The sequence below is a fragment of the Bufo bufo genome, chromosome 7 (genome assembly GCF_905171765.1).
Source record: "Bufo bufo chromosome 7, aBufBuf1.1, whole genome shotgun sequence".
In the NCBI taxonomy this organism is placed as follows: domain Eukaryota; kingdom Metazoa; phylum Chordata; class Amphibia; order Anura; family Bufonidae; genus Bufo; species Bufo bufo.
The window spans coordinates 53,238,959-53,263,223 of NC_053395.1; the positions used below are offsets into that span (position 1 = coordinate 53,238,959).

A 24,265-nucleotide genomic window follows, 5' to 3' on the forward strand; every position below is an offset into this window, starting at 1 on the left:
GTGCTGTCCTCCTCTACACCGGCCGTACTCCTCCATACATGTGCTGTCCTCCTCTACACCGGCCATACTCCTCCATACATGTGCCATCCTCTTCTACATCGGCTCTACTCCTCCATACATGTGCTGTCCTCCTCTACACCGGCCACACTTATGTAGAGGAGGCAGTACACTATGGAGCAGTATGTATGGCCGCTCATGTACTTTCTGCGCCCTCAGCCAATTACACCCGTCTCCCCTTTGTTTATGAAGCAACCGTGTCTTCGAATGGCGGCTCCTCCCACACAAAGCAGTCTCCGCCCCGCTGCTCGCATATTTATCTTTTACCACAAGTTTCCCTCCTTCCTGTGGCCGCTCTGTTTTCTGTTATAATTCCCACTGAGAGGACGCGGACAGCGCGGTATGTATGCGTTATTACTGTACTATTAGCACAGCGCGGTATGTATGCGTTATTACTGTACTATTAGCACAGCGCGGTATGTATACAGCACTGCTACTACACATAAGTATGCAGAGCTATTACTACACATATTATAGGGCACTGCATATATGGCTATTATTACTTTATATATCATATAGCTCTGTATGTATGCATTATTACTATACATGTTATACCGCACTGTATGTATGCATTATTACTATACATGTTATACCGCACTGTAGGTATGCATTATTACTATACATGTTATACCGCACTGTATGTATGTATGCATTATTACTATACATGTTATACCGCACTGTATGTATGCATTATTACTATACATATTATACCGCACTGTATGTATGCATTATTACTATACATATTATACCGCACTGTATGTATGCATTATTAGTAATAGTCACCACATTTACTGAACTTTAATATGCTCTTTAAAAGCAGTGTCTATAAACTTAGCAGTCATGTCTTAAAGGGGACAAGCATTAGAAGGGTCCTCTGACAGTCCGCTGCGGAGGACTCAGTCGCCCATTAGCCCACTTGGGAAATAGTTACCTGGCGCCATTGGGGCAGATTTACCAATGTATTTACAGCAGGTCGGTAGTGTAAATTCATAGAAAAATATAGTGTTGGGGTCAAATGCCATATTAAAGGGGTTGTGCCACTAATAACCCTTATCTCCTGTCCACAGGATGGAGGATAGGTGTGTGATTGGTGGGGGCCTAACCATTGGGACCCCCAGTGATCACAAGGACGGGGATCCGCAAGTGCCACCGAACTGCTCCTTAAAAATAGAGCGGTTGTGCACATGTCCGACCCCCATTCACTTCTATGGAACTGTACAGTGCTCACAGCAGTCCCCTAGAGGGGAAAGGAGCGCAGGACGACCATTACCCTCCATTCTAATGGCGCAGGACTAGCGAACCCCCATTCTCGTGGCCGCTGGGGGTCCCAGCAGTCAGACCCCAGCAATCAAACACTTATCCCCTATCCAGTGGGTATGTGTGGCACAACCCCTTTAAGGGAGCCCGGTGCAACAGATTTAGGGCTCATCACAAACATATTTTTGGTCCGATCCACATTTTTTGCGGCTCGGATGCAGACCCATTGGCTTCACTGGGGCCGCAAAAGATGTGGACAGCACTCCCCGTACTGTCCGCATCCGTATTTCCGTTACGTGGCCCAGCAAAAAAATAGAACGGTTTTATAGTGGGTAGGACGTTCTGTTCTGCAAAACCGTGTTTTGCGGATCTGCAGTTTGCGTAAAAAAAACGGCTACAACTATGTGCACGAGTCCTTACCCATTGCATACATGCGTGACAGGTGAGGATTCAGTTTTTACCGATTCACAATTATTCCTTGTAGCTTCTTAGAGGACGCCAGGTCCGATCTGATGGTCTTTTTTTTGTTTTTTTTTGTCACGGTCACATTCACCAGCAGACTACCCCCTGCACTGTGGAGTGTACGGCCGCACTGTTCACATGGTAACATATTAACAGTTTGTAACGCTCAGAAACGACATCCGTCCATCCAGTTCAGCCTGTTTCCTGCACAGTTCATCCAGTGGAAGGCAAAAAAAGACATAAGATAGAAGCCAATTTTCCTCACTTTAAGGGCTCATTCGGCCCGTTGTCGTATTGCGGCCCGCATTTACGGATCCACAATACACGGGCACCGTTCCGTGTGCATTCCGCATCAAGGATGCGGACCCATTCACTTTAATGGGTCCGCAAATCCGGAGATGCGGAATGGAACTACGGAGTGCTTTCTGGGGTTCCGTTCCGTGCTTCGGCACTGCAAAAAGATAGAACTTGCTCTATCTTTTTGCGGAACAGAAGGATCGCGGACCCATTCAAGTGAATGGGTCTGCGATCATCATGTGGCTTGGCCACGGTCGGTACCCGTGCATTGCAGACCGCAATTTGCAGTCCACAGCACGGGCTTCACACGGTCGTGTGAACGAGCCCTAAGGGAAAAAAATCTCCTTCCCGACTCCAATCAGGCAATCAGAATAAGGCCTCTTGCATACAAATATATTGGTTCTATTCCCAGCATTGGGGGACTGAAATCCGTGATGCGGAATGCACACGGCCGGTGCCCCATGTATTGCGTAACTGCCGTAAAACGGCCACGGGAGCACTACGGCCATGTGCATGAGGCCTAACTCCCTGGATCAACGACCCCTCTCTAGTAGCTATAGCCTGTAATATTATTACGCTCCAGAAATACATCCAGGCCCCTCTTGAATTCCTTTATTGTACTCACCATCACCACCTCCTCAGGCAGAGAGTCCCATAGTATCACTGCTCTTACCGTAAAGAATCCTCTTCTATGTTTGTGTACAAACCTTCTTTCCTCCAGACGCAGAGGATGTCCCCTCGTCACAGTCACAGTCCTGGGGATAAATAGATGATGGGGGTGATCTCTGTACTGACCCCTGATATATTTATACATCGTTATTAGATCTCCCCTCAGTCGTCTTTTTTCTAACGTGAATAACCCTAATGTTGATAATCTTTCAGGGTACTGTAGTTGCCCCATTCCAGTTATTACTTTAGTTTCCCTCCTCTGAACCCTCTCCAGCTCTGCTATGTCTGCCTTGTTCACAGGAGCCCTGTGAACAATTTTCTCACATTTTGTACAGCAATATGCATCCCCAAACGGCTGATCTTAAAGGGGTGATCCAGTAAATTATATTGACGACCGATCCTCAGGATAGGTCATCAATATCAGATCAGCCGCGGCCCAACACCCGGCACCCCCGCCGATCAGCTGTTAGAAGACGCTTGAGGTCTGTGAGCGCCGCGGCCTCTTCCTAGGCCATGTGACATCACCATACATCAGTGACATGGCCTAGTTGTAGCTCAGCCCCATTGAAGTGAATGGGGCTGAGCTGCAGTACCCAGCACAGCCGCTATACAATGTATGGCGCTGTGCTCGGGAGAGATACTGGTTGCCGGCTGCGCTCACCCGAGCTCCGGTGAACGTGGAGGCTACCTGGAACATCTGATCAGCAGGGACGCTGGGACTCGGACCTTCACTGATCTGATAATGTTGTCCTAAACTTGGGATAGGACAACATTATCTCTACCTGGATAAGGCTACTTTCACACTAGCGTTACAATTTTCCGGTATTGAGATCCGTCATAGGGTCTTAATACCGGAGAAAAACGCTTCCGTGTTGTCCCCATTGATTGTCAATGTGGACAACACATAACTGAACAGAACGGAGTGCTCCAGAATGCATTCCGTTCCATTTGGTTGCGTTCCCATACCGGAGAACAAACCGCAGCAAGCTGCAGTTTTCTTTCCGTCCTGGGATGCGGAGCAAGACGGATCCGTCATGACCCACAAGGCAAGTCAATAGGGACGGATCCGTTCTCTCAGACACAATAGAAAACTGATCCGTGCTCCACTGATTTTAAATAGAGTTAATGACGGATCCGTCTTGGCAATGTTAAAGATAATACAACTGGATCCGTTCATAACGAATACAGACGGTTGTATTATCAGTAATGGAAGTGTTTTTGCTGAACCCTGCTGGATCCAGTAACATTGCTAGTGTGAAAGTAGCCTTAGGCCCTTTAAGGACTGAATACATTGCACAAAATGTGCGCTGGGCTGCATTGTCAATCATGGAGCACATTTGCTAATGGACAAAAAACATGGTAAATTATACAAATGCAATTAAAATGATAAATAAGTGGATAAATGCATTTCCCTTCTAAAGTCCCTGAATCTAAAGTCACTTGAAGAGGACCTTTCATGGTGTGTTTTTTTTAATTTATTTTTTTAAACCTACTAACTTATGAAGTATGAAACCCATGGGTTTCCTAGTATAGTGGTCATCATGTCTGCTTAGAAAAAAAAAAACATGTGGCTTTATGAAGTAGTCCGTCTGCTGCAGATGCTCAACCTGTTTTTTCCCGATAGACCCCTCTGTTGTGCCCCTCTTTGTTTTCTGGTGCCAAATACCATGGGTACAGGGTGGGCATCTCCTTCTCCTGGGCTGTAACGCTGCCTCGGCGGACCGCTCCACAGCCAGGGAGAAGACGTGCTGTCCATGCTATGTAAGCGACTACACCAAGTACTATAGTTGCTTACATACGTTTTTAATTACGTGGAAGTATTCAGACCCAGGTGTTGGTTTGAAACATGTAGAATATTTTTTGTGACATAACCCCCTTATGGCAGGGGCTACACTGCGACTTTTTGTAGCGCGACTGATAATTTAAACAGTTGAACTACAGCTGCGGTCCAAATAAATGCACTCAGTTAAATGTAATATTGTGGACCGCAGCGGTCATTCAACAGTTACAACCAATCAGTCTCGCTACCAAAAGCTACCTGAATATACATATCAGAGCTGAACCCGGACATATCCCCATTTTCACCCAGGCAGCCCCCCGATATGAGCATCGGAGCAGTGACGTACCGCGCTCTTCATCGGTAAAGTGAGGCAGAGGCTTGCGCCTAGCAGTGAGCCCGCTGAGGTCTCCGGCAGTAATCGGCGGTCTTTAGCGCTGCCCTAGCCTGTAAAACGGTGATGGCCATAACACTGCTAGGCGGAAGCCTGGATGAAAATGGGGATATGTCTGGGTTCAGTTCTAAACTGCCATGTGCTTGATGGCCTATTCAAATGAATGGAACTGATTTTCAGTCATGGAATTTTCTGCCACAAAGTCTTCCGTGTGTGAAGGCGCCCTTAGGGCAGACACACACAAACTAGTTGAATGTGGTAAAGGCCTCTTTCACACGAACGTTGTGCGTCCGTTCCGTGCATTGGGGACCACAATTTGCGATCCCCACTGCACAGGCAACATCCATGCAGCGGCCAGGACGGATCGAGACCCATTCAACTTGAATGGGTCTTTTGTGGTGCGGAGGCACGGCCAGAAACACTACGGAAGCACTCCATAGTACTTCCATGGGGTTCCGATCCGTGCTTCCGTTCTGCATCTCCGTGATTGTGGACCCATTCAAGTGAATGGGTCCACATCCGTGATGCGGAGTGCACACAACCGGTGCCCGTGTATTGTGGACCCGCCGTATGCAGGCCACAATAGGGCCGCAGGCCCACAACGGCCGTGTGCATGAGGCCAAACTCGCAGCATGTGTCAGTGTGAGGTCCTGTTCTGGCCTCCGCTCCTCTTGCAGGATTGCACAGTATTAGGGCTCATGCACACTGCCGTTTCTCTGCAATTTGCGGTCCCCAATGCACGGGCTACGTCTGTACGGATTCTGCAGATGGATCCAGACCAATTCAACTTGAATGGGTCCGTGATCCGTCCGCACTGCAAAAAATTAGAACATGTTCTATTTTTTTGCGGTGTGGAGGCACGGACAGAAACCCCACAGAAGCACTCCGTAGTGCTTCTGTGGGGTTCCATGCCTCCGTTCCGCAACGGACCTTCCGAACTGTGGACCCATTCAAGTGATGCGGAGCTCACACGGCCAGTGCCCGCATATTGTGGACCCGCTGTTTTCGGGCTGTAACACGGGCACGGCCAGGCAACAGCCGTGTGCGTAAGCCCTTATAGTGATTTATAATGCTGTGTAACCCTTAGGCCACCTGCAGGTGAACATATATGAGATCTGCACGAATTTCCGTACTTTTCTGCAGCATATCCGCACCAAAATCCTCTATAAGCAATTGCGTTTTTTGGTGCGGATTAGATGCGGTTTTTCCACAGATCACACCCTTCCATTGAAAAGGGTGACATCTGCCGCTAAAACCGTAAACATAATTGACATGCTTCAGTGTACATGAGATAGAACCTAGAACCTGCAGCCATTTTTTTTCATTCCTTCACAAATGTCCTATCCTTGTCTGCAAAACGGACAAGAATAGGACAGGTTCTATTTTTTTTACAGGGCTGTGGAACGGACACGGTGTGATGTCTGCATTTTTTGTGGCCTTATTGAAGCAAATAGGTCCGACCTGAATAAAATGCGGATCGGATGTGGATAAAAAATATGTTTGTGTGCATGACGGGCAAACAGCGGGTCCGCAATATAGTGGCCCTGGGCATTTTTACACAACATCACAGATGGGTCTGCAATCCGGAAGGTGCAGTGCGGAACGGAGGCATGGCACCCCATGGAAGTGGACCTGTTCACTTAAATGGGGTCCGCAATCCGCATCCCACAGTCAAATAACTGAAGTGTGAACTAGGCTGTAGCTGTTTTTTCCCACTCAGCTCCAAAAAGTCTGCAGATTTCCCCCCCCCCCCCCTGGATTCAAAGGAATAGAGCTGGGCACAGCACTGATAATTTAGCCCTAGGCTACACTGAGAATTTTTATAGCAGGACTAATTGATTTTAACTGTTTAATGACAGCTGCAATCCACAAGTATCTGTATAGCGCCACCTGCTGTTTGTTCTTTTCCTTATTTATTGTCCGTCTCACTGAGCTGGTTGAGCGTGCTCAGTTGAAATCTGCCACTGGCTATATTAGAAGCTGTGGCAGTTACAGGGAGGGATCTGCAGCAGAAAGGACACTGCCAATCTGAAGATAATCTAGCAGAGCAGTTGGAGCAGTGACTGTGAAGATCTCTGGATCCATGTGAGGTACAGGGCTGGTTCTAGCTTTCTAAGGGAACTTCCACACTAGCGTTTTTCTTTTCCGGTATTGAGTTCCGTCACAGGGGCTCAATACCGGAAAAAAATTATCAGTTTTATCCTAATGCATTCTGAATGGAGAGTATTCTCTTCAGGACGCATCAGTTCAGTCCCTCTTACGTTTTTTGGACGGAGATAATACCGCAGCATGCTGCAGTTTTCTTTCCGGCCAAAAATACTGAACACTTGCCGGAATGCCGGCTCCGTCATTAATTTACATTGAAGTGTATTAGTGCCGGATCTGGCATTAAGTGTTCCGTCAAAACGTATCCAGCTCTCCGGTCTGCGCATGCGTAGACCTTTAAAAATGCAAAAAAAATTAATACCGGGTCCGTTTTTCCGGATGACACCACAAATGCCATTAGTTTGCATTTCGATTGCTGGATCTGGCAGGCAGTTCTGTCGCCGGAATCCTCTGCTGCAAGTGTGAAAGTAACCCTTAGGCTGCATTCACACGTCCGTGGTGTGTTGCGGACCCGCAAATTGCGGGTCCGCAACACACCAGCCCGGCACCCCCATAGAAATGCCTATTCTTGTCCGTAAGCTGCGGACAAGAATAGGACATGCTCTATCTTTTTGCGGAGCTGCGGACCCAAAGATCGGGGCCGCGCACCGCAAATGCGGACAGCACACTGTGTGCTGTCCGCATCCATTCCGTCCCCATAGAGAATGAATGGGTCCGCACCCGTTCCGCAAAATTGCGGAACGGTTGCGGACGTGTGAATGGAGCCTTAGGGCTCATTCAGACGGCTGTATGCGGTCTGCAAAAATGTGGATCCGTTTTTTTTTTTTGCAGAAAGTTCAGCATGTCCGTAGACTTCAATAGGGCCATGTCTTGATTTTCACTTACGTGCAATGGAAGAAAAGGGCCCCATAGAAGTGAATGGGACAGCATCTAATCCGCAAAAAAAATGATCCGTCTGAATGAGCCCTGAGAAAGAGGTCGTCATGTACTATATGATGTCTGATTTTCATTTTTTACATCAATCATGGCATGACCCGCTTAAGTCCTCTTGGTTAGTTAACCACTCCCCTAACTAGTCACCTTTGCAACACACTACTGGACTACTAACTACTGAGCAAACTAATGTGTTCAGGCTCATGCATATGAACACGTACGGCTGTGCTGCGGACCACAAACAGCGGGTCCGCAATATACGGGCGCTCCGCATCCCAGATGTGGATCTATTCACTTGAATGGGTCTGCCAGATATGGAGCAGAAGTCCACAAAAGCACTACGGAGCACTTCTGTGGCATTTCGGTCAGTGCTCCCGTACCGCAAAAAATAGAACATATTCTAATTTTTTTTATTTTTTTTGGGGCGGTGCGGACTGAAACTCGCAAGAACTAACTACTATGTAACTAACCTATTAGGAAGTACTAATACCCTGCTCTGACTTGCTGTAAAGTACAATAAAATGGTGCCAGTGTTAGGCCTCTTGCACACGAACGTATGGCTTTTTCGGAAACGGAATGCATACGGAGTACATTCCGTTTTTTTTCTTGCGAAACCATTGAAATGAATGGTTCCACATACGGACCGCAAACGAAATCCGCAAAAACTGAAATCAGAAACGTTCGTGTGCCGGAGACCTTAAGGGGGTTGTCCGACTTGTAAAATAGCAGACTACTAGTCTTTTCAGTCCAACATGGAAGCTCCAGTGGTCCCCCACTTCCAGGACCACACAGTGGGGGTCATTTATGAAGACCAGCTTTTTACACAAGTCTTTATTTAACCCTTGCTCTCCCGGAGGATTCACCTAATTTATGACCAGGTGTGCGTCCAGCAGTCTGTGCACCTGGAGTAAAAACTATTCCAGCCCCTGACTGTAGTGGTTTTTACTCCTCTTACAACTGTTTTCAGGAGTGAATGATGGTAAGTAGCTGGAGCAGGAGTCCCGGCCCTGCCCCCGTCACTCCCAAGCGGCAAGGACAGAAGGGGGTTTCGTAACTTTTTATGGCCAAAGCTGCTCCTCAGAATCCATTGCCTTTTGTCTAAACACAATGGGGGTTATTTATCACGCTCAAGTGTTTTGTGTGTCTCTATTTTGCATGGTATTTATAAAGCGTCACCCAGCAGGTGATGATGAAAGGCCTCTTTATTTACACTGCTAGATTCAGCAGACGGTTGTCGGGAAGGTAGTGTTCCTTCCCAGAAAGAACTTGCTCGTCGGTGAAGACAACTGCTGCTTTTTTGGCTCCTGAATTAAGGCTGTATTAAGCTCCATTCATTCACACGTCCGTGCTGTGTTGCGGATCCGCAACACACCCGCCCGGCACCCCTATAGAAATGCCTATTCTTGGCCGCAGCCGCGGACAAGAATAGGACATGCTCTATCTTTTTGCGGAACGGATGCGGACGTGTGAATGGAGCCTTAGACAAGCAGATTATGCAGGTAATTGTCAGTGGAGGAGACTGCGGCTATTACATGCAGCGATCTCCTCCGCAGTATGGGGAGGAGCGATTACTAATGCCATCACTTGTCCCCATACTGACTAGTTGTTTGCCGGCACCAAGATCTTCCTCTGGCAAACGATAAGTTTTAAACCTGTTAAAAGACTGGGATCGCCCAATGAATGAGCATTTGCGCATTTATTGGGTAATCAGCGGCAATATTACACCGCCAGATCATCGTTAACGAGTGTTCCTACAAATGCTCATTAGAGAGGATCTGCCAGTTTAAGGCCTCATGCACACGAACGTGTTCCGGCCGGGACTGCGCTGCAGACCGCAAATTGTGGTCCGCAATGCACGGACACCAACTGTAGGGCCGCCGCATGCAGATTGCAGACCCATTCACTTTAATGGTGTCCGTGATCCGCATCCGACGGTCCGCACCGAATAAAAGTAGTGCATGGTGCTTCCGTGGGGTTCCATGCCTCCGTTCCGCACCAACCATCCTGATTGAGGACCCATTCAATACTACCACGGCCAGGCAACGGCCATGTGCATGAACCCTAATTAAGACTTTAGGTTCAACACTGCAACAAAAAATAAAAAGTCGCAGTCATATACATATTTGTGAAAAGGTGCACGTGCCCACACATCACTGGTGAACAAAACCACGCCACCCATGAAGAGGCATAGAAAAAAGGCGCACTTAAATAAATTAGTCTAAAACATACTCCCAAAATCAGTCTAAGGGCTTGTTCACACAACCGCGCGCTGCCCGTGCTGTGGACCGCAAATTGCGGTCCACAATGCACGGGCACCGGCCGAAGGGGCTGCTGCATGCGGATCGCTTACGTCCGTTCCACAAAAAGATAGAGCAACTTCTATCTTTTTGCGGTGCAGAGGCACGGAACTGAACCCACGGAAGCACTCCGTAGTGCTTCCGTAGGGTTCCGCACCGCATCTCCGGATTTGCGGACCCATTCAAGTGAATGGGTCCGCATCCATGATGGGGAATGCACACAGCCAGTGCCCCGTGTATTGCGGACCCACCGTATGCGGGCCGCAACACTGCAGCAGAGGGGCAATGGCCATGTGCATGAGCCCTAAAACAAAAAAAGTCAAACCAGACAGAAGAGCAAAAAAAACCTGGAGCAAAGGGTAAGGGCTCATGCACACAACCATATTTTGTTTCCGCCCCGCTCTTAGCCAGGGAGAAGGAGCTCAAGTTCACCCTGGCTAAGAGCAGGGCGCTTGGATTGGATGCGCTCGCTCCCAGGGAGAAGATAACCGCGCCCATCATAACCTGAAAAGTAAACACCTACTATAACTTAGTTGCCTCATTTGCATATGAGGCGACCGAACAGCGTGGAGAAAAGCGGGCGAACGGGGGGTCCATTTGAAAAAGGTGTACTGACATCTATGGCAGCAGCCCGTTATGGTAATGTAAGAAGTTCTGATCTTCCCTAAGGGAAAGATCTGTACCTGTACCTGTTCTGTGTTCTTGACCCGCACCTGGTTTTGGCTCACAATAATGGTTCATGCACATGACTGTAGTTTGGGTCCGCATCTGATTTTGCGGGTCGGATGCGAACCCATTCACTTCAATGGGGCCGCAAAAGATGCAGACAGCACACCATGTTGTCATACTGTCTGTGCAGCATCACAACGCTCCCATACCGCTTCTGGGTAATGGGTTATACTACAAAAATCACAGCATGGCCAAGCCCCAGGTTGCTCAGATATTATTCATACCCTTAATAGATCCCCTGGCTATTGTCTTTGAAAACAATGCAGCAGGTAAAGAGAGGTTATGGAATCTATTAACTTTAATTATGAGTCCCATGTTTTGCGTTCATAAGGTTAGATCACTATTAGGCCCCTTGCAGACAAGCGTGTGTCACGCTCCAGACTCGCAGCGCAGCGCAGCTCCCAGCACTGCCGGGGGTCACATAGCATTATATTGATTTATGATGCTATGTAACCCTTAGAGGTCTGGAATGTATTGGATAACACTGACAGAATTATGTCTGTGTCATCTAAGGCTACTTTCACACTAGCGTTTTTATTTTCCGGCACTGAGTTCCGTCAAAAGGGCTCTATACCGGAAAAGAACTGATCAGTTTTATCCCCATGCATTCTGAATGGAGAGTAAGGGCTGTTTCACACGAGCGGATGCCGTGCGTGACATCCGCTCCGTGAATGACAGCCAAGACCCGATGCAGACTGCAGAAGCACGGAGCAGTAACATGACTGATAATGCTCCGTGCCTCTCTGTGATCTCTTTACTATGAAATCACAGGGAGATAAAGTTGTTGCTGTGATTTCGTAGTAAAGAGATCACAGAGAGGCACGGCGCATTATCAGTCATGTTAATGCTCCGTGCTTCTGCAGTCTGCATCGGGTCTTGGCTGTCATTCACGGAGCGGATGTCACGCACGGCATCCGCTCGTGTGAAACAGCCCTAATCCGTTCAGTTTGCATCAGGATGTCTTCAGTTCAGTCGTTTTGACTGATCAGGCAAAAGAGAAAACCGCAGCATGCTACGGTTTTCTCTCCGGCGAAAAAAACTGAAGACTTGCCTGAACGCCGGATCCGGCATTTTTTCCCATAGGAATGAATTAGCGCCGGATCCGGCATTCAGAATGCCGGATCCGTCGTTCCGGCATGCGCATGCGCAGATCGGTAAAAATGTACAAGACGGATCCGTCGGTCCGCATGACAAGCGGAGAGACGGATCCGTCCTTGCAATGCATTTGTGAGACCCGTCTCACAAATGCTTTCAGTCAGCGGCAGATCGGTGGATCCGGCGGGCAGTTCCGATGACGGAACTGCCCGCCGGATCACACTGCCGCAAGTGTGAAAGTAGCCTTATACATTCCAGAACTGTAAGGGTTACATAGCATCATAAAGCCATATAATGCTATGTGACCCCGGCAGTGCTCGTCTGCGAGGGACCTTTAAAGGGGTATTCCAGTAAAGTAACTTAATGTTTGAAAAACTGCATTAAGGCTGCAAGCTGTGGCCCAACCAGAACCCATACCTGTACATATAACCAGAGCCCATACCTGTACATATAACCAGAGCCCATACCTGTACATATAACCAGAGCCCATACCTGTACATATAACCAGAGCCCATACCTGTACATATAACCAGAGCTTCAATTTACCTTGCAATCCATTTGTCTAGCTCCTGTGTGAGCCTGCAACACACTGAGTATCATGGCGCCCGATCCTCCCTCACAAAACTACAATCCCCACAATCCCTAGCTTTCCTGCTGTGAGTGCTGATGTTTACTGATTGGCTGCCTGATATACAGTCGGTCACGCCCACTACTACTCACCAATCACCAGCACACTAAGGCTACTTTCACACTAGCGGCACGGACCTCCGGCGGGTGAACAGCCTGTCGGATCCATCCTGCCGCTAGTTCACGTGTGCCCCCGGACTGCCGCTCCGTCCCCATTGACTATAATGGGGGCGGTGTTCCGTCGGCAGCGCACGGCGAGAGGCAGACGGACTAAAAGTACTGCATGCCGTAGTTTTAGTCTGGCTGCCTCTCACCGTGCACTGCCGTGCTGCCGCCAGATCCCCGTCCCCGCCCCAATTATAGTCAATGTGGACGGAACTGCAGTGCAGGGGCACACGGGAACTAGCGGCAGGATGGATCCGACAGGCTGTTCACCCGCCGGACTCCCCTGCCACTAGTGTGAAAGTACCCTAACACGCCCTTTAGCTAGAGAAGTGATAGCAACACACTGAGCATGCTCGACCTGACAAAGGCTCAGAACTACAGGTCGATGCCATAGTAATGTATGAGGAAACACAGAGGAAGAAAAACTACTTTTATAACTACTGAACGGTAAATATGTGAAATTTACATTATATTAGGTCACTATTGAGGATTAATTAGTCTAAAACATAAGTTACCGTATATTTATGGTAACCGGAATACCCCTTTAAGGCTCGTGCACACGGCTGTAGCTGTTTCTGCAGTCCGCAAAATGCGGATCTGCAAAACACTGTGAGGCCGCGGTACAGACTTGTGCAACCGATGCGCTGTCCGAATCTTTTGCGGCCCCATTGAGATGAATAGGTCCGCATCTGAGCCGCAAAACATGCGGATCGAATGCAGACAAAAAATCACAGCCCTTAGGTCTCATGCACACGACTGTATTTTGCATCTGTGTCCGATCTGCTTTTTCTTTGTAGATTGCTCACTGACCTATTGATTTCCATGGGTCTGCAAAACAAACAAAAAACGGACAGCACGTGGATCTCATCTATGTCTGTTCCACAAATTATAGAACATGTCCTATTCTCGTCTGCATTGCGGACAATGGTGGTTACGTCTAGTGATGGGAGTGAGAAGAAATGAGGAATACATGTGTAAGGTGTCCGTTTTTGATGGATCCGTGTTTTGTGGACTGAAATACAGATGCGTTCGTGTGCGTGAGGTCTCATTTTAATAAGAACCCCACAGGAGCAGTGAAGAAGTGGTTGTCACTATTCATAGAAGCTGTAGTTAAATGTGAGTATGTAATCTGGGTGTCATATGATTGCTCATATAATCTGCAAGTACAATATAGAAAAGGCAATGGCACGGCAGGGTAACTGCAGGGTAGACAGAAGACTCGCGCAGCAAATGACTTGTGTAAATGAATTGATTATTTTTCTTCATTAGTTTTTGCAGTTTTTGGAAATAAGATCTTGGAATGTAGGCAAGTCTGAAATAGAGGCCGCGTTCTAGATGATATCTCAGCGCTCCAGAAGACATTGTGTTATTTGGTATCATGGTCGGTTTTTGGACATCTTGAATACAGCGCCTTGTTTGATCGCAATCTACCTCCTGCCAGCATGAAGTGGCTCTGCAAGCTCAATGAGTCTGAGAAGTTCTGGGTAAGGATTTTTTTTATTATTATTATTATAATTTTTTTTAAAGATAATCTTCAGTTCATAAAAAAAGTTACAAAAAGTTGTCTTCAGTCATGGTTAGACTTTATTATGTTCCGAAATTAGACAAATGAACCTTATTGTACAGCAGGGGTCAGCCACCACCGGCTGCTGTGAAACTACAACTCCCAGAATGCAATCTTGCTCAGCCGTTCATGAAAACTCCCATTGAAGTGAAAGGAGCAAGCTGGGAGTTGTAGTTACTAGGCAGCTGGAGTGCTGGAGGTTGCTGATCCCTGTTAACCACAGCTATAACGGACTTTGTTAGATTACCTTTTCTTAGGCCCCAAGATATATATATATATATATATATATATATATCTCAATGCCATTGTCCAGAATAAAGCCTCATGCACATGTCTGTGGAACACGGTCCGTGTGATACCGACCTAGACCTATACCAGTGTATTACTGTACTGCGGCGGCAGCAGGAGGCGCACGGCGTCATAGCAACCAATGACGCCGTGCGCTCCTGCACTTAGAAGAAATCCAGGCCGGTATCACACGGACCGTGTTCCACGGACATGTGCATGAGGCTTAATTTGGCAAAGGAGTGCGGCGGTCATTCATTCCTGTCCAGTGCTGAAAGGAGTCCATCTGTTTTGTTTGTTTTTTTACAATTCTGGAGTAGCAGCAACTACCCAGTCGGGTTGAGTTCACATCACCGTTTAGCTTTCTGTTCTTCTGATCCAGCAGAAGAGGGAGAAAACAAAACGGGATCCTGTAAAAAAAAAAAACGGATCCTGTTGCATCAGTTGTCTTCCGTTTGAACCATTTCCGTCTGAGATAATAATTTATTTTTTTATTATTTGAGGGGAAAAAAAGTACTTGGGGTACTTTCACGCCAGCGTTTTTGATGGTTCCATCATGGATCAGCAAAAACTCTTCCGTCATGATAATACAACCATCTGCATCCGTTATGAATGGATCCGATTGTATTATCTTTAAAATAGCCAAGACATATCCTTCTCTAAAACCATTGTAAGTCAATGGGGGACAGATCCGTTTTCTTTTGTGTCCGAGAAAACCGTTCCGCCACCATGGACTTACATTGTGTGTCATGAGGGATCCATCTTTCTCCGCACCACGTTGTGGACAGAAAACCGCTGCTTGCAGCTTTTATTCTGTCCACGATTGGGACGCAGCCAATTCTGGAGCACTCGTTTCGTCCAGTTCAGTTTTGTCCCCATTGACAATGAATGGGGACAAAATGGAAGCGTTTTCCCCAGATCTCAATAGTGGAAAGGGAAAGCGCAAGTGTGAAAGTAGCCTTAGAGGAACGGAAAGCTAAATGGTGATGTGAACTCAGCCTTAGGGCTCATGCACACGACAGTATGGCTTTTTTCAGTGTTTTGCGGTCCGTTTTTTACGGATCCGTTGTTCCGTTTTTTGTTTCCGTTCCGTTTTTCCGTATGCCATATACAGTAATTACATAGAAAAAATTGGGCTGGGCATAACCTTTTCAATAGATGGTTCAGCAAAAACGGAACAGATACGGATGCATTTCCGTATGTGTTCCGTTTTTTTTTTGAGGACCCATTGACTTGAATGGAGCCAAGCACCGTGATTTGCGGACAAGAATAGGACATGTTCTATCTTTTCACGGTATGGAAATACGGAAATACTGAAACGGAATGCACACGGAGACACTTCAGTATTTTTTGCTGAACCATTGAAATGAATGGTTCAGTATATGTTCCGCATACTGAACTCAAAAAAACGTCCAGTATACTGAACGCAAAATACTGTCATGTGCATGAGGCCTTACACTGCAACCCCATTGACCACTGATCCACATGAAATCAATGACGCCGCCAAACTAGCCCAAGTATTGGGAACATTTGCTGTTTTATGCTGAACCCGTATATCTGTTCTTTATTTTGCAGGATATAAACCAGACTTGGCACACAGAGAACCCGGACTTCTCCTGGTGCTTTCATTATACCATTCTGTACTGGATACCTTGTCTCTACCTATTTGCCTGTTCGCCATTTTACATCTTCTATCTAAGACACCATGACCGAGGCTACATTAGATTCTCTCTGCTTGGCAAAGCAAAAACTGTAAGTTTTCTAAAATGTGCTGTTAGTACGGTCGTTTTACTGCTATGAATGTGTAGCGTTATTATGCATGTTTTCATACGGTTTTGAAATCTGGCATGGCTATTAAATTGAAAGATTTTAGTAGCCATTTATGCCATGATTTTATAAAATCACAGCTTGTTTGTCTCCGTTTTGAGATGAGCAAGGCATAAGAGACAGCTCTCAGTGCCATTACGCGAGACCCCCCCCCCCCCTCCCCATTTTGTGGACACCTTCACGTGTTTTCTATGGTCTCTCACATAGCTTTCACTTGCTTCCAGGTCTGTGCCTCCTCTCTGCAAAAGATTTATGTTTATTAGTAGTCACATCCGAAGTTGCTTCATTGATGATTTCGGATTAAGGCTTCATGCACACGGACGTTGTTTTGGTCCGCATCCGAGTCGCAGATTTGGCGGCTCGGATGCGGACCCATTCACTTCAATGGGGCCGCAAAAGATGCGGACAGCTCTCCGTGTGTTGTCCGCATCCGTTTCACCGTTCCGTGGCCCCGCAAAAAAAAAAAAAAATAACCTGTCCTATTTTTTTCCCACGCTTTACGGACAAGAATAGGCAGTTATATTAAAGGCTGTCCGTGCCGTTCCGCAAATTGCGGAACGCACACAGACTCCATCCGTGTTTTGTGGATCCACGATTTCTGGACCTCAAAACACACAACTGTCGTGTGCATGTAGCCTAAGAATGTATGGGCTCCGATGAGCCAAAGTAAGTTGAGCGTGACTTTATTGAATAACTTTGGTAATTGATCTTTAAAGTGGAAAACCACTTTAGAACTTGAAACTAAACTCTGCTTTAGTTCCGAGGTACTGGTCGGAACCAAAGCCAATTTCGGTTTTAAGTTTTAAAGTGGTTTTCCACTTTAAAAATCTGAGTAGTCAAAAGACAAGCCAAGATCAAATACCAGACGGGAAGCACAGTACAAATCACGTTAGACAGAGCGGTTAAAAGACAAGCCGAAGTCAAAAGCACAAATGAATCGAAGAACCAGGATCATAGCTAGTGCACCCAAACAAGACTATCACTAGCGCTGGTGTATGGCCAAGAAGGGGTTTAAATAGAACACCGGGTCCCAGGATCAGAACCGGATAGGTCATGACTCCCATTAGTTCAAACACTAGCACACAGGAATAGAGCAGCTGAGCAATCCACCCACTGCTAATCTCCTCCAGCACATGTCCTCTGTGGAGAGAGCATGCTAACATCATTCAGCAGGAAGTATGCATAAGGATTTTATTGTACTTTTCCTTGGCTGCTGTGCCAACCCCTACAAACCTTGAGTTCATGTCGCAAAGCTGCCAGTGTACTGGAAAAGGGAGCCTCCCTCCCACTGTAAAATCTCTTAGGCCTCTTTCACACGGGCGTTGGAAGGAAAATGTGCGGGTGCGTTGTGGGAACACGTGCGATTTTTCCGCGCGAGTGCAAAACATTGTAATGCGTTTTGCACTCGCGTGAGAAAAATCAGGCATGTTTGGTACCCAAACCGGAACTTCGCAGAAGTTCGGGCTTGGGATCAGTGTTCTGTAGATTGTATTATTTTCCCTTATAACATGGTTATAAGGGAAAATAATAGCACTTTGAATACAGAATGCATAGTAAAATAGGGCTGGAGGGGTTAAAAAAAATTATTTAACTCGCCTTAATCCACTTGATCGCGGAGCCAGCATCTCCTTCTGTCTTCATCTTAGCTGTGTGGAGCAACAGGACCTGTGGTGACGTCACTCCGGTCATCACATGGTCCATCACATGATCTTTTACCATGGTGATGGACCATGTGATGACCGGAGTGACGTCACCACAGGTCCTGTTGCTCCACACAGCTAAGATGAAGACAGAAGGAGATGCTGGCTCCGCGATCAAGTGGATTAAGGCGAGTTAAATAATTAAATATTTTTTAACCCCTCCAGCCCTATTTTACTATGCATTCTGTATTCAGATTAGAATGCTATTATTTTCCATTATAACCATGTTATAAGGGAAAATAATAATGATCGGGTCTCCATCCCGATCGTCTCCTAGCAACCGCGCATGAAAATCGCACTGCATCCGCACTTGCTTGCGGATGCTTGCGATTTTCACGCAACCCCATTCACTTCTATGGGGCCTGCGTTGCGTGAAAAAACGCACAATATAGAACATGCTGCGGTTTTCACGCAACGCACAAGTGATGCGTGAAAATCACCGCTCATGTGAACAGCCCCATAGAAATGAATGGGTCGGGATTCAGTGCGGGTGCAATGCGTTCAACTCGCGCATCGCATCTGCGTGGAATACTCGCCCGTGTGAAAGGGGCCTTAGTTGTCACAGTCACTATTGACCAAGGCATCTAAGGGGTTAGAGAACTGGTCGTTGAAGCAGGGATTGCATTACAGCATTCAGGAATGTCTCGGCCATCACCCATACTGAACACTCTCTGATATCGTTGCTGTCCTAGTAACTCCATTTGATCCCATCTGCATCGCTGACTGTCTGGTGTACAGTATCTTTTGGTCAATAACCCGCTCGCTGTATTTATTGCAGCCCTGTTCTTTTACAATCCATATAGCAAAGCTCTATAAAGCTATTCAAATAATGCAGTTACCTGGACTAAATCTTCTCATGATGATTTATAATAAATTATTAAATTATGATTTATTCATGAACACTTACAGCACGGGTCCTTCACCCAATAAAATAATAACTTGCAAGTTTGTGGTTAGAATAGAGGTTGCATTCTCCTTCTCCGCTTCATGATATTGTAGTGTCATGTTTACAGGTGTGGTGCGAGGAGCTGCAGGCAATCCCATAATGATCGGCAGCATGTGTAATAACAGGACAGACCGTGACACCGCAGTAGAGTCAGGCAGGGAAGATCTTACCTGTCTCATTTACAGTGCGGAACAGAAGTATTTGAACACCCTGCGATTTTGCAAGTTCTCCCACTTAGAAATCATGGAGGGGTCTAAAATTCACATTGTAGGTACATTCCCACTCTGAGACAGAATATAAAATAAAATCAGTAAATCACATTTTATGATTTTTAAAGAATTTATTTGTCTTGCACTGCTGAACATGAGTATTTGAACACCTGAGAAACGGCAAGAATTCTGGCTCTCAAAGACCTGTTACTGTGCCTTTTAAAAAGTCCACCTCAACTCCACTCATTAATCTAACTAAGGCCGAGTTCACACGAACGTGTGTGAACCATGCCCGTGCTGCGGCCCGCAAATCGTGGTCAGAATTACACTGCAAGCAGCGTTTTTCTGTCCGCAATGTGGTGACTGATCCGTCCTGACACTCAATGTAAGTCAATGGGGACAGATCCGTTTTCTGACACAATAGAAAATAGATCTGTCCACATTGACTTTCAATGTTGTTCATGACGGATACGTCTTGGCTATAGAAGACCTACGAAGTTCATTACGGATACATGCGGTTGTATTAAGGTAACGGAAGCGTTTTTGCAGATCCATGACTGATCCGCAAAAAACACTAATGTGAAAGTAGCCTTAGTTATGACTAAGGGCTCTTTCACACTTGCGCTTTTGTTTTCCGGCATAGAGTTCCGTCGTCGGGGCTCTATGCAGGAAAAATCCTGATCAGGATTATCCCCATGCATTCTGAATGGAGAGAAATCCGTTCAGGATGCATCAGGATGTCTTCAGTTCAGGACCGGAACGTTTTTTGGCCGGAGAAAATACCGCAGCATGCTGCGCTTTTTGCTCCAGTCAAAAATCCTGAACACTTTCCGCATCGACGGATCCGGAATAATAGCCTATTGAAATGTAGTATTCCGGATCCGTCCTAACATCTTCAGTTGTTACAACGCAACGACTGATCCGGAAGTTGCGTCTGCGCCTGCGCCAGGAAGTAGGAAGGACTTGGCTGGCGCGAAAAGAGACTGATCCGGAAATCCTGAAGCCAACATCAAATCCTGAAGCCGTACGACGGATCCGGAAAAAAAACTTTGCTGTTGGCTTCAGGGTTTCCGGATCAGTCTTACCAAAAAAGCCGGAAAGACGCATCCGGAAATAAAAAATTATGCGAGTACACGACGGATCCGGACAACGCAAGTGGGAAAGAGCCCTTATGCAGGATTTGCACGTGCAGATATTCGGGCACATTATTGGGATCAAACATTCCTATGCAATAATCTGCCCGCCTAAAGGTGCTGCAGATGACGAGCGATGCGGACACCTTACTAATCGTTCCCAGGCAGCAGATTGTGCCGTCTAAACAGCATTCTGCTGCCCAGGAGCAATGATTTTGTATGGGGACAAGTGACAGCAGTAGCAATCGCTCATCCACACACTGTGGAGGAGATCACTGTATGTAAGTACAGCACCTCAGCTCCACTGAACAAGTAGCTGATGTCCCTTCCCGACAAGCTGCTGCGCCTCTTTACTTATTCTAAATGCACTTTTTAGGCAACATTCACACTGTTTCTAGTGTCTATTTGTCGCAGGTGCTGGGAAAGCATGAAGGGCATATTCTAAATGTATCTTTCGGTCCCCATTCACCACGCAGAGGCCAAGAGTGTCCACTAGCCACCTTCAGGCTGTTATGTTGGATTTTCAGCTGTATGGAAAATTGAGATCTGTTGTGCTTTTCAATACCGAGGTATCCTGAAAAATATATGTACTGTGCGATATGTTAATTCATTTTTCCATCACATTGTACACTGCTCATATCCATGGTTACGACCACCCTGCAATCCAGCAGCAGTGGTCGTGCTTGCACACTATAAGAAAGTGACGTCCTATGCGCAGTCCCATGGTCATGGCCACAAGAGTCTGGTGCTTTTTCCTATATTGTGCAATCAGGACCGCCGCTGCTGGATTGCAGGGTGGTCGTAACCCCTGGATATGAGCAGTGTATAATGTGATGGAAAAATGAATCAAGCCAGCAAAGGAGGCAATATGGATAATAACAATACATTAGGAAGTGCCTTGCGATAACTTTCTCTACATGATAAATGCCACTTGCTGAAGTTAGAAACTGAAGGGTTAATTCTGTCATGTTCACAACATGCATTGGAGGTATATGTCAGGAGGTAAATAATTTTTATTACCCTAAGATCAGAGGACAATTTGGTGCCCAAAAATGGATTTAAATCATACATGTATGCTGTAATCTATTTATACTATAAGGCAGGGATGGCCAACCTGAGGCTCTCCATCTGTTGCAAAACTGCAACTCCCAGTATGCTCAGTCTGCCTACAGCTATCAGCCTAGAGCAGGGCATGGTGGGAGTTGTAGTTTTACAACAGCTGGAGGGCTGCAGGTGGGCCAGCCCTGCTATAAGTTATGAATGTATATTACAGTATTCAGTTTTCCTAAGTATGCACCATTACAGCAGTGATAATGTATCACCGTGTAGCTGGTAGTACCTATACTAATAGTCTATTGAATACATTAAAATTGTCATGTATGTACCCTCCCTTCTATAGTAGGGTCGTACATAGAGAAGTCCATAGTCTAGTGACTTGAAGACATTTGCCCAGAGTTCCTAATCTTATAGATGTTCGGTTTGACAGAGTGTCTAGACCTGCATCAGATTCATCACAGGGGCTCAGATTGTTACAGGGATAGACTCTCTTCTCTAAGGCCCCTTTCACACAAGCGAGTTTTCTGCACGGGTGCAATGCGTGAGTTGAACACATTGCACCCGCACTGAATCCGGACCCATTCATTTCTATGGGGCTGTGCAGATGAGCGGTGATTTTTACGCATCACTTGTGCGTTGCGTGAAAATCGCAGCATGATCCTCTTTGTGCGTTTTCCACGCAACGCAGGCCCCATAGAAGTGAATGGGGCTGCGTGAAAATCGCAAGCATCCGCAAGCAAGTGCGGATGCGGTGCGATTTTCACGCACGGTTGCTAGGAGACTATCTGGATGGAGACCCGATAATTATTATTTTCCCTTATAACATGGTTATAAGGGAAAATAATAGCATTCTGAATACAGAATGCATAGTACAATAGGGCTGGAGAGGTTAAAAAATAATAATTTAACTCTCCTTAATCCACTTGTTCGTGCTGCCCGGCTTCTCTTCTGTCTTCATCTTTGCTGTGCACAGGAAAAGGACCTGTGGTGACATCACTACGCTCATCACATGATCCATCACCACGGTAAAAGATCATGTGACGGACCATGTTATGAGCGCAGTGACGTCATCAAAGGTCCTATTCCTCAAAGAAGAAGACATAAGAGAAGCCGGGCTGCGCGAACAAGTGGATTAAGGGGAGTTAAATTATTTTTAACCCCTCCAGCCCTATTGTACTATGCATTCTCTATTAAGAATGCTATTATTTTCCCTTATAATCTACACAGCATCTAACCCAAACCCGAACTTCTGTGAAGAAGTTCGGGTCTGGGTACCAAACATGCCGATTTTTCTCACGCGCATGCAAAACGCATTACAATGTTTTGCACTCGCGCGGAATTATCGCGCATTTTCCCACGACGCACCCGCATCTTATCCAGGCCAAAAACATGACGCCCGTGTGAAAGAGGCCTAATGTCACTACCAGAGCTTTGGGACGTTCTCACAGCTCTGTTTCTCCACCCCTGTGATGATGTCACTACTAGAGCTGGGAGGAGTTCTCACTGCACTGTTTACTTTTGGTTTCCTTCCTCCCAGCTGTTCCTCATGCGTTTGATTTCCCTCTCTTTATATCACCCCTCCTCCTATTGTAGGGCGTGGATTATAGTTCTCATTTCAGTTGTAGCTCTTGCTTTAGTATCTTCACTTGTAGCTATCAGTTCACTGGACCTGTGTTCTGCTGCAGCAAGCACTCCGGATATTGCCAGCTGTCCTTGGATCCGTCTTCTCTGCGGCTGCAACACCTTCAGCTAAGTGTACAGACATTGTTGTGTACCTGATTATTTTCTGACTGGATCTGAGGTGGCCACGGTTCCCTCCATATACTGAGTAGGGCACCGGTGGCCGTGCCCCTTCCACTATTGTAGGGGATACAGTGGTCATCAGTCTTAGGTACGTGGGCATGCCTCGTTCCGCCATTTGGATCCGGGCATGTGCTTTAGCAGCATAGGGAGAGCTTTGAGGGTCTGACAGGGGTCACCCTTTATCCTCCCTAGTTTGGGTCCGGTCAGTAGCTCTTTTACTGTGTATACTATTGTTGCTCACATACAGCCGTGACACCTAACTCTATATCAATCTGAGACAGATTTTTACATCTGAATTAAAGCGCAATTTTGGTGCATGTTAGGCCCCACCCTTTTCCTGCAAAGTGCTGCTCCTTGTTAAGCATGCCAGAAAAAGTGTAGAAGCCCCTGATTTGCCAGATCGCTCCACTTTTTAGACAGATTTTTGGCACAGAAACTTCAGTAAATCTGGGCCATTATTTTTCAACTTTTTCTGTCAAAATAACAGAACCAAAAAGATAATCAAAATAATGTTGAAAACCGTTACATGGCGTTCCCAGTAAGCAGGATTCATATTTGTCCTGATGGCATTTTGATTTTTCCCTTGATGCCCTGAGAACCCAGCACTCCTACACATGAATGCAGCAGTTTCATCACTAATGACGTATCTCATAAACGCTACACCTGTTTTAGGGCTCATGTACAGTACAGACCAAAAGTTTGGACACGCCTTCTCATTCAAAGAGTTTTCTTTATTTTCATGACTATGAAGGCATCAAAACGATGAATTAACACGTGGAATTATATACATAACAAACAAGTGTGAAACAACTGAAAATATGTCATATTCTAGGTTCTTCAAAGTAGCCACCTTTTGCTTTGATTACTGCTTTGCACA

General features: G+C 46.4%; 1 protein-coding gene and 1 long non-coding RNA gene across 2 annotated transcripts in view; one reads left to right on the plus strand and one right to left on the minus strand.

The window, feature by feature from the left end:
- The first annotated feature begins 306 nt into the window (after window positions 1-306).
- Window positions 307-24,265, plus strand: part of LOC121007528 (multidrug resistance-associated protein 1-like) — a 150,252-nt gene continuing 126,293 nt past the window's right edge. Inside the window, exons 1-3 of the mRNA XM_040439516.1 lie at window positions 307-397; window positions 14,135-14,349; window positions 16,290-16,466. Of these exons, the coding sequence (XP_040295450.1) occupies window positions 14,308-14,349; window positions 16,290-16,466 (219 nt within the window). The 5' untranslated portion in view covers window positions 307-397; window positions 14,135-14,307. The remainder of the gene's footprint in view (window positions 398-14,134; window positions 14,350-16,289; window positions 16,467-24,265) is intronic.
- On the minus strand, window positions 12,445-12,764 carry LOC121007529. The gene is made up of 2 exons (XR_005780432.1): window positions 12,597-12,764; window positions 12,445-12,490 (listed from the first exon to the last, which is right to left on the minus strand). It is a non-coding gene; the product is annotated as an uncharacterized LOC121007529 (long non-coding RNA).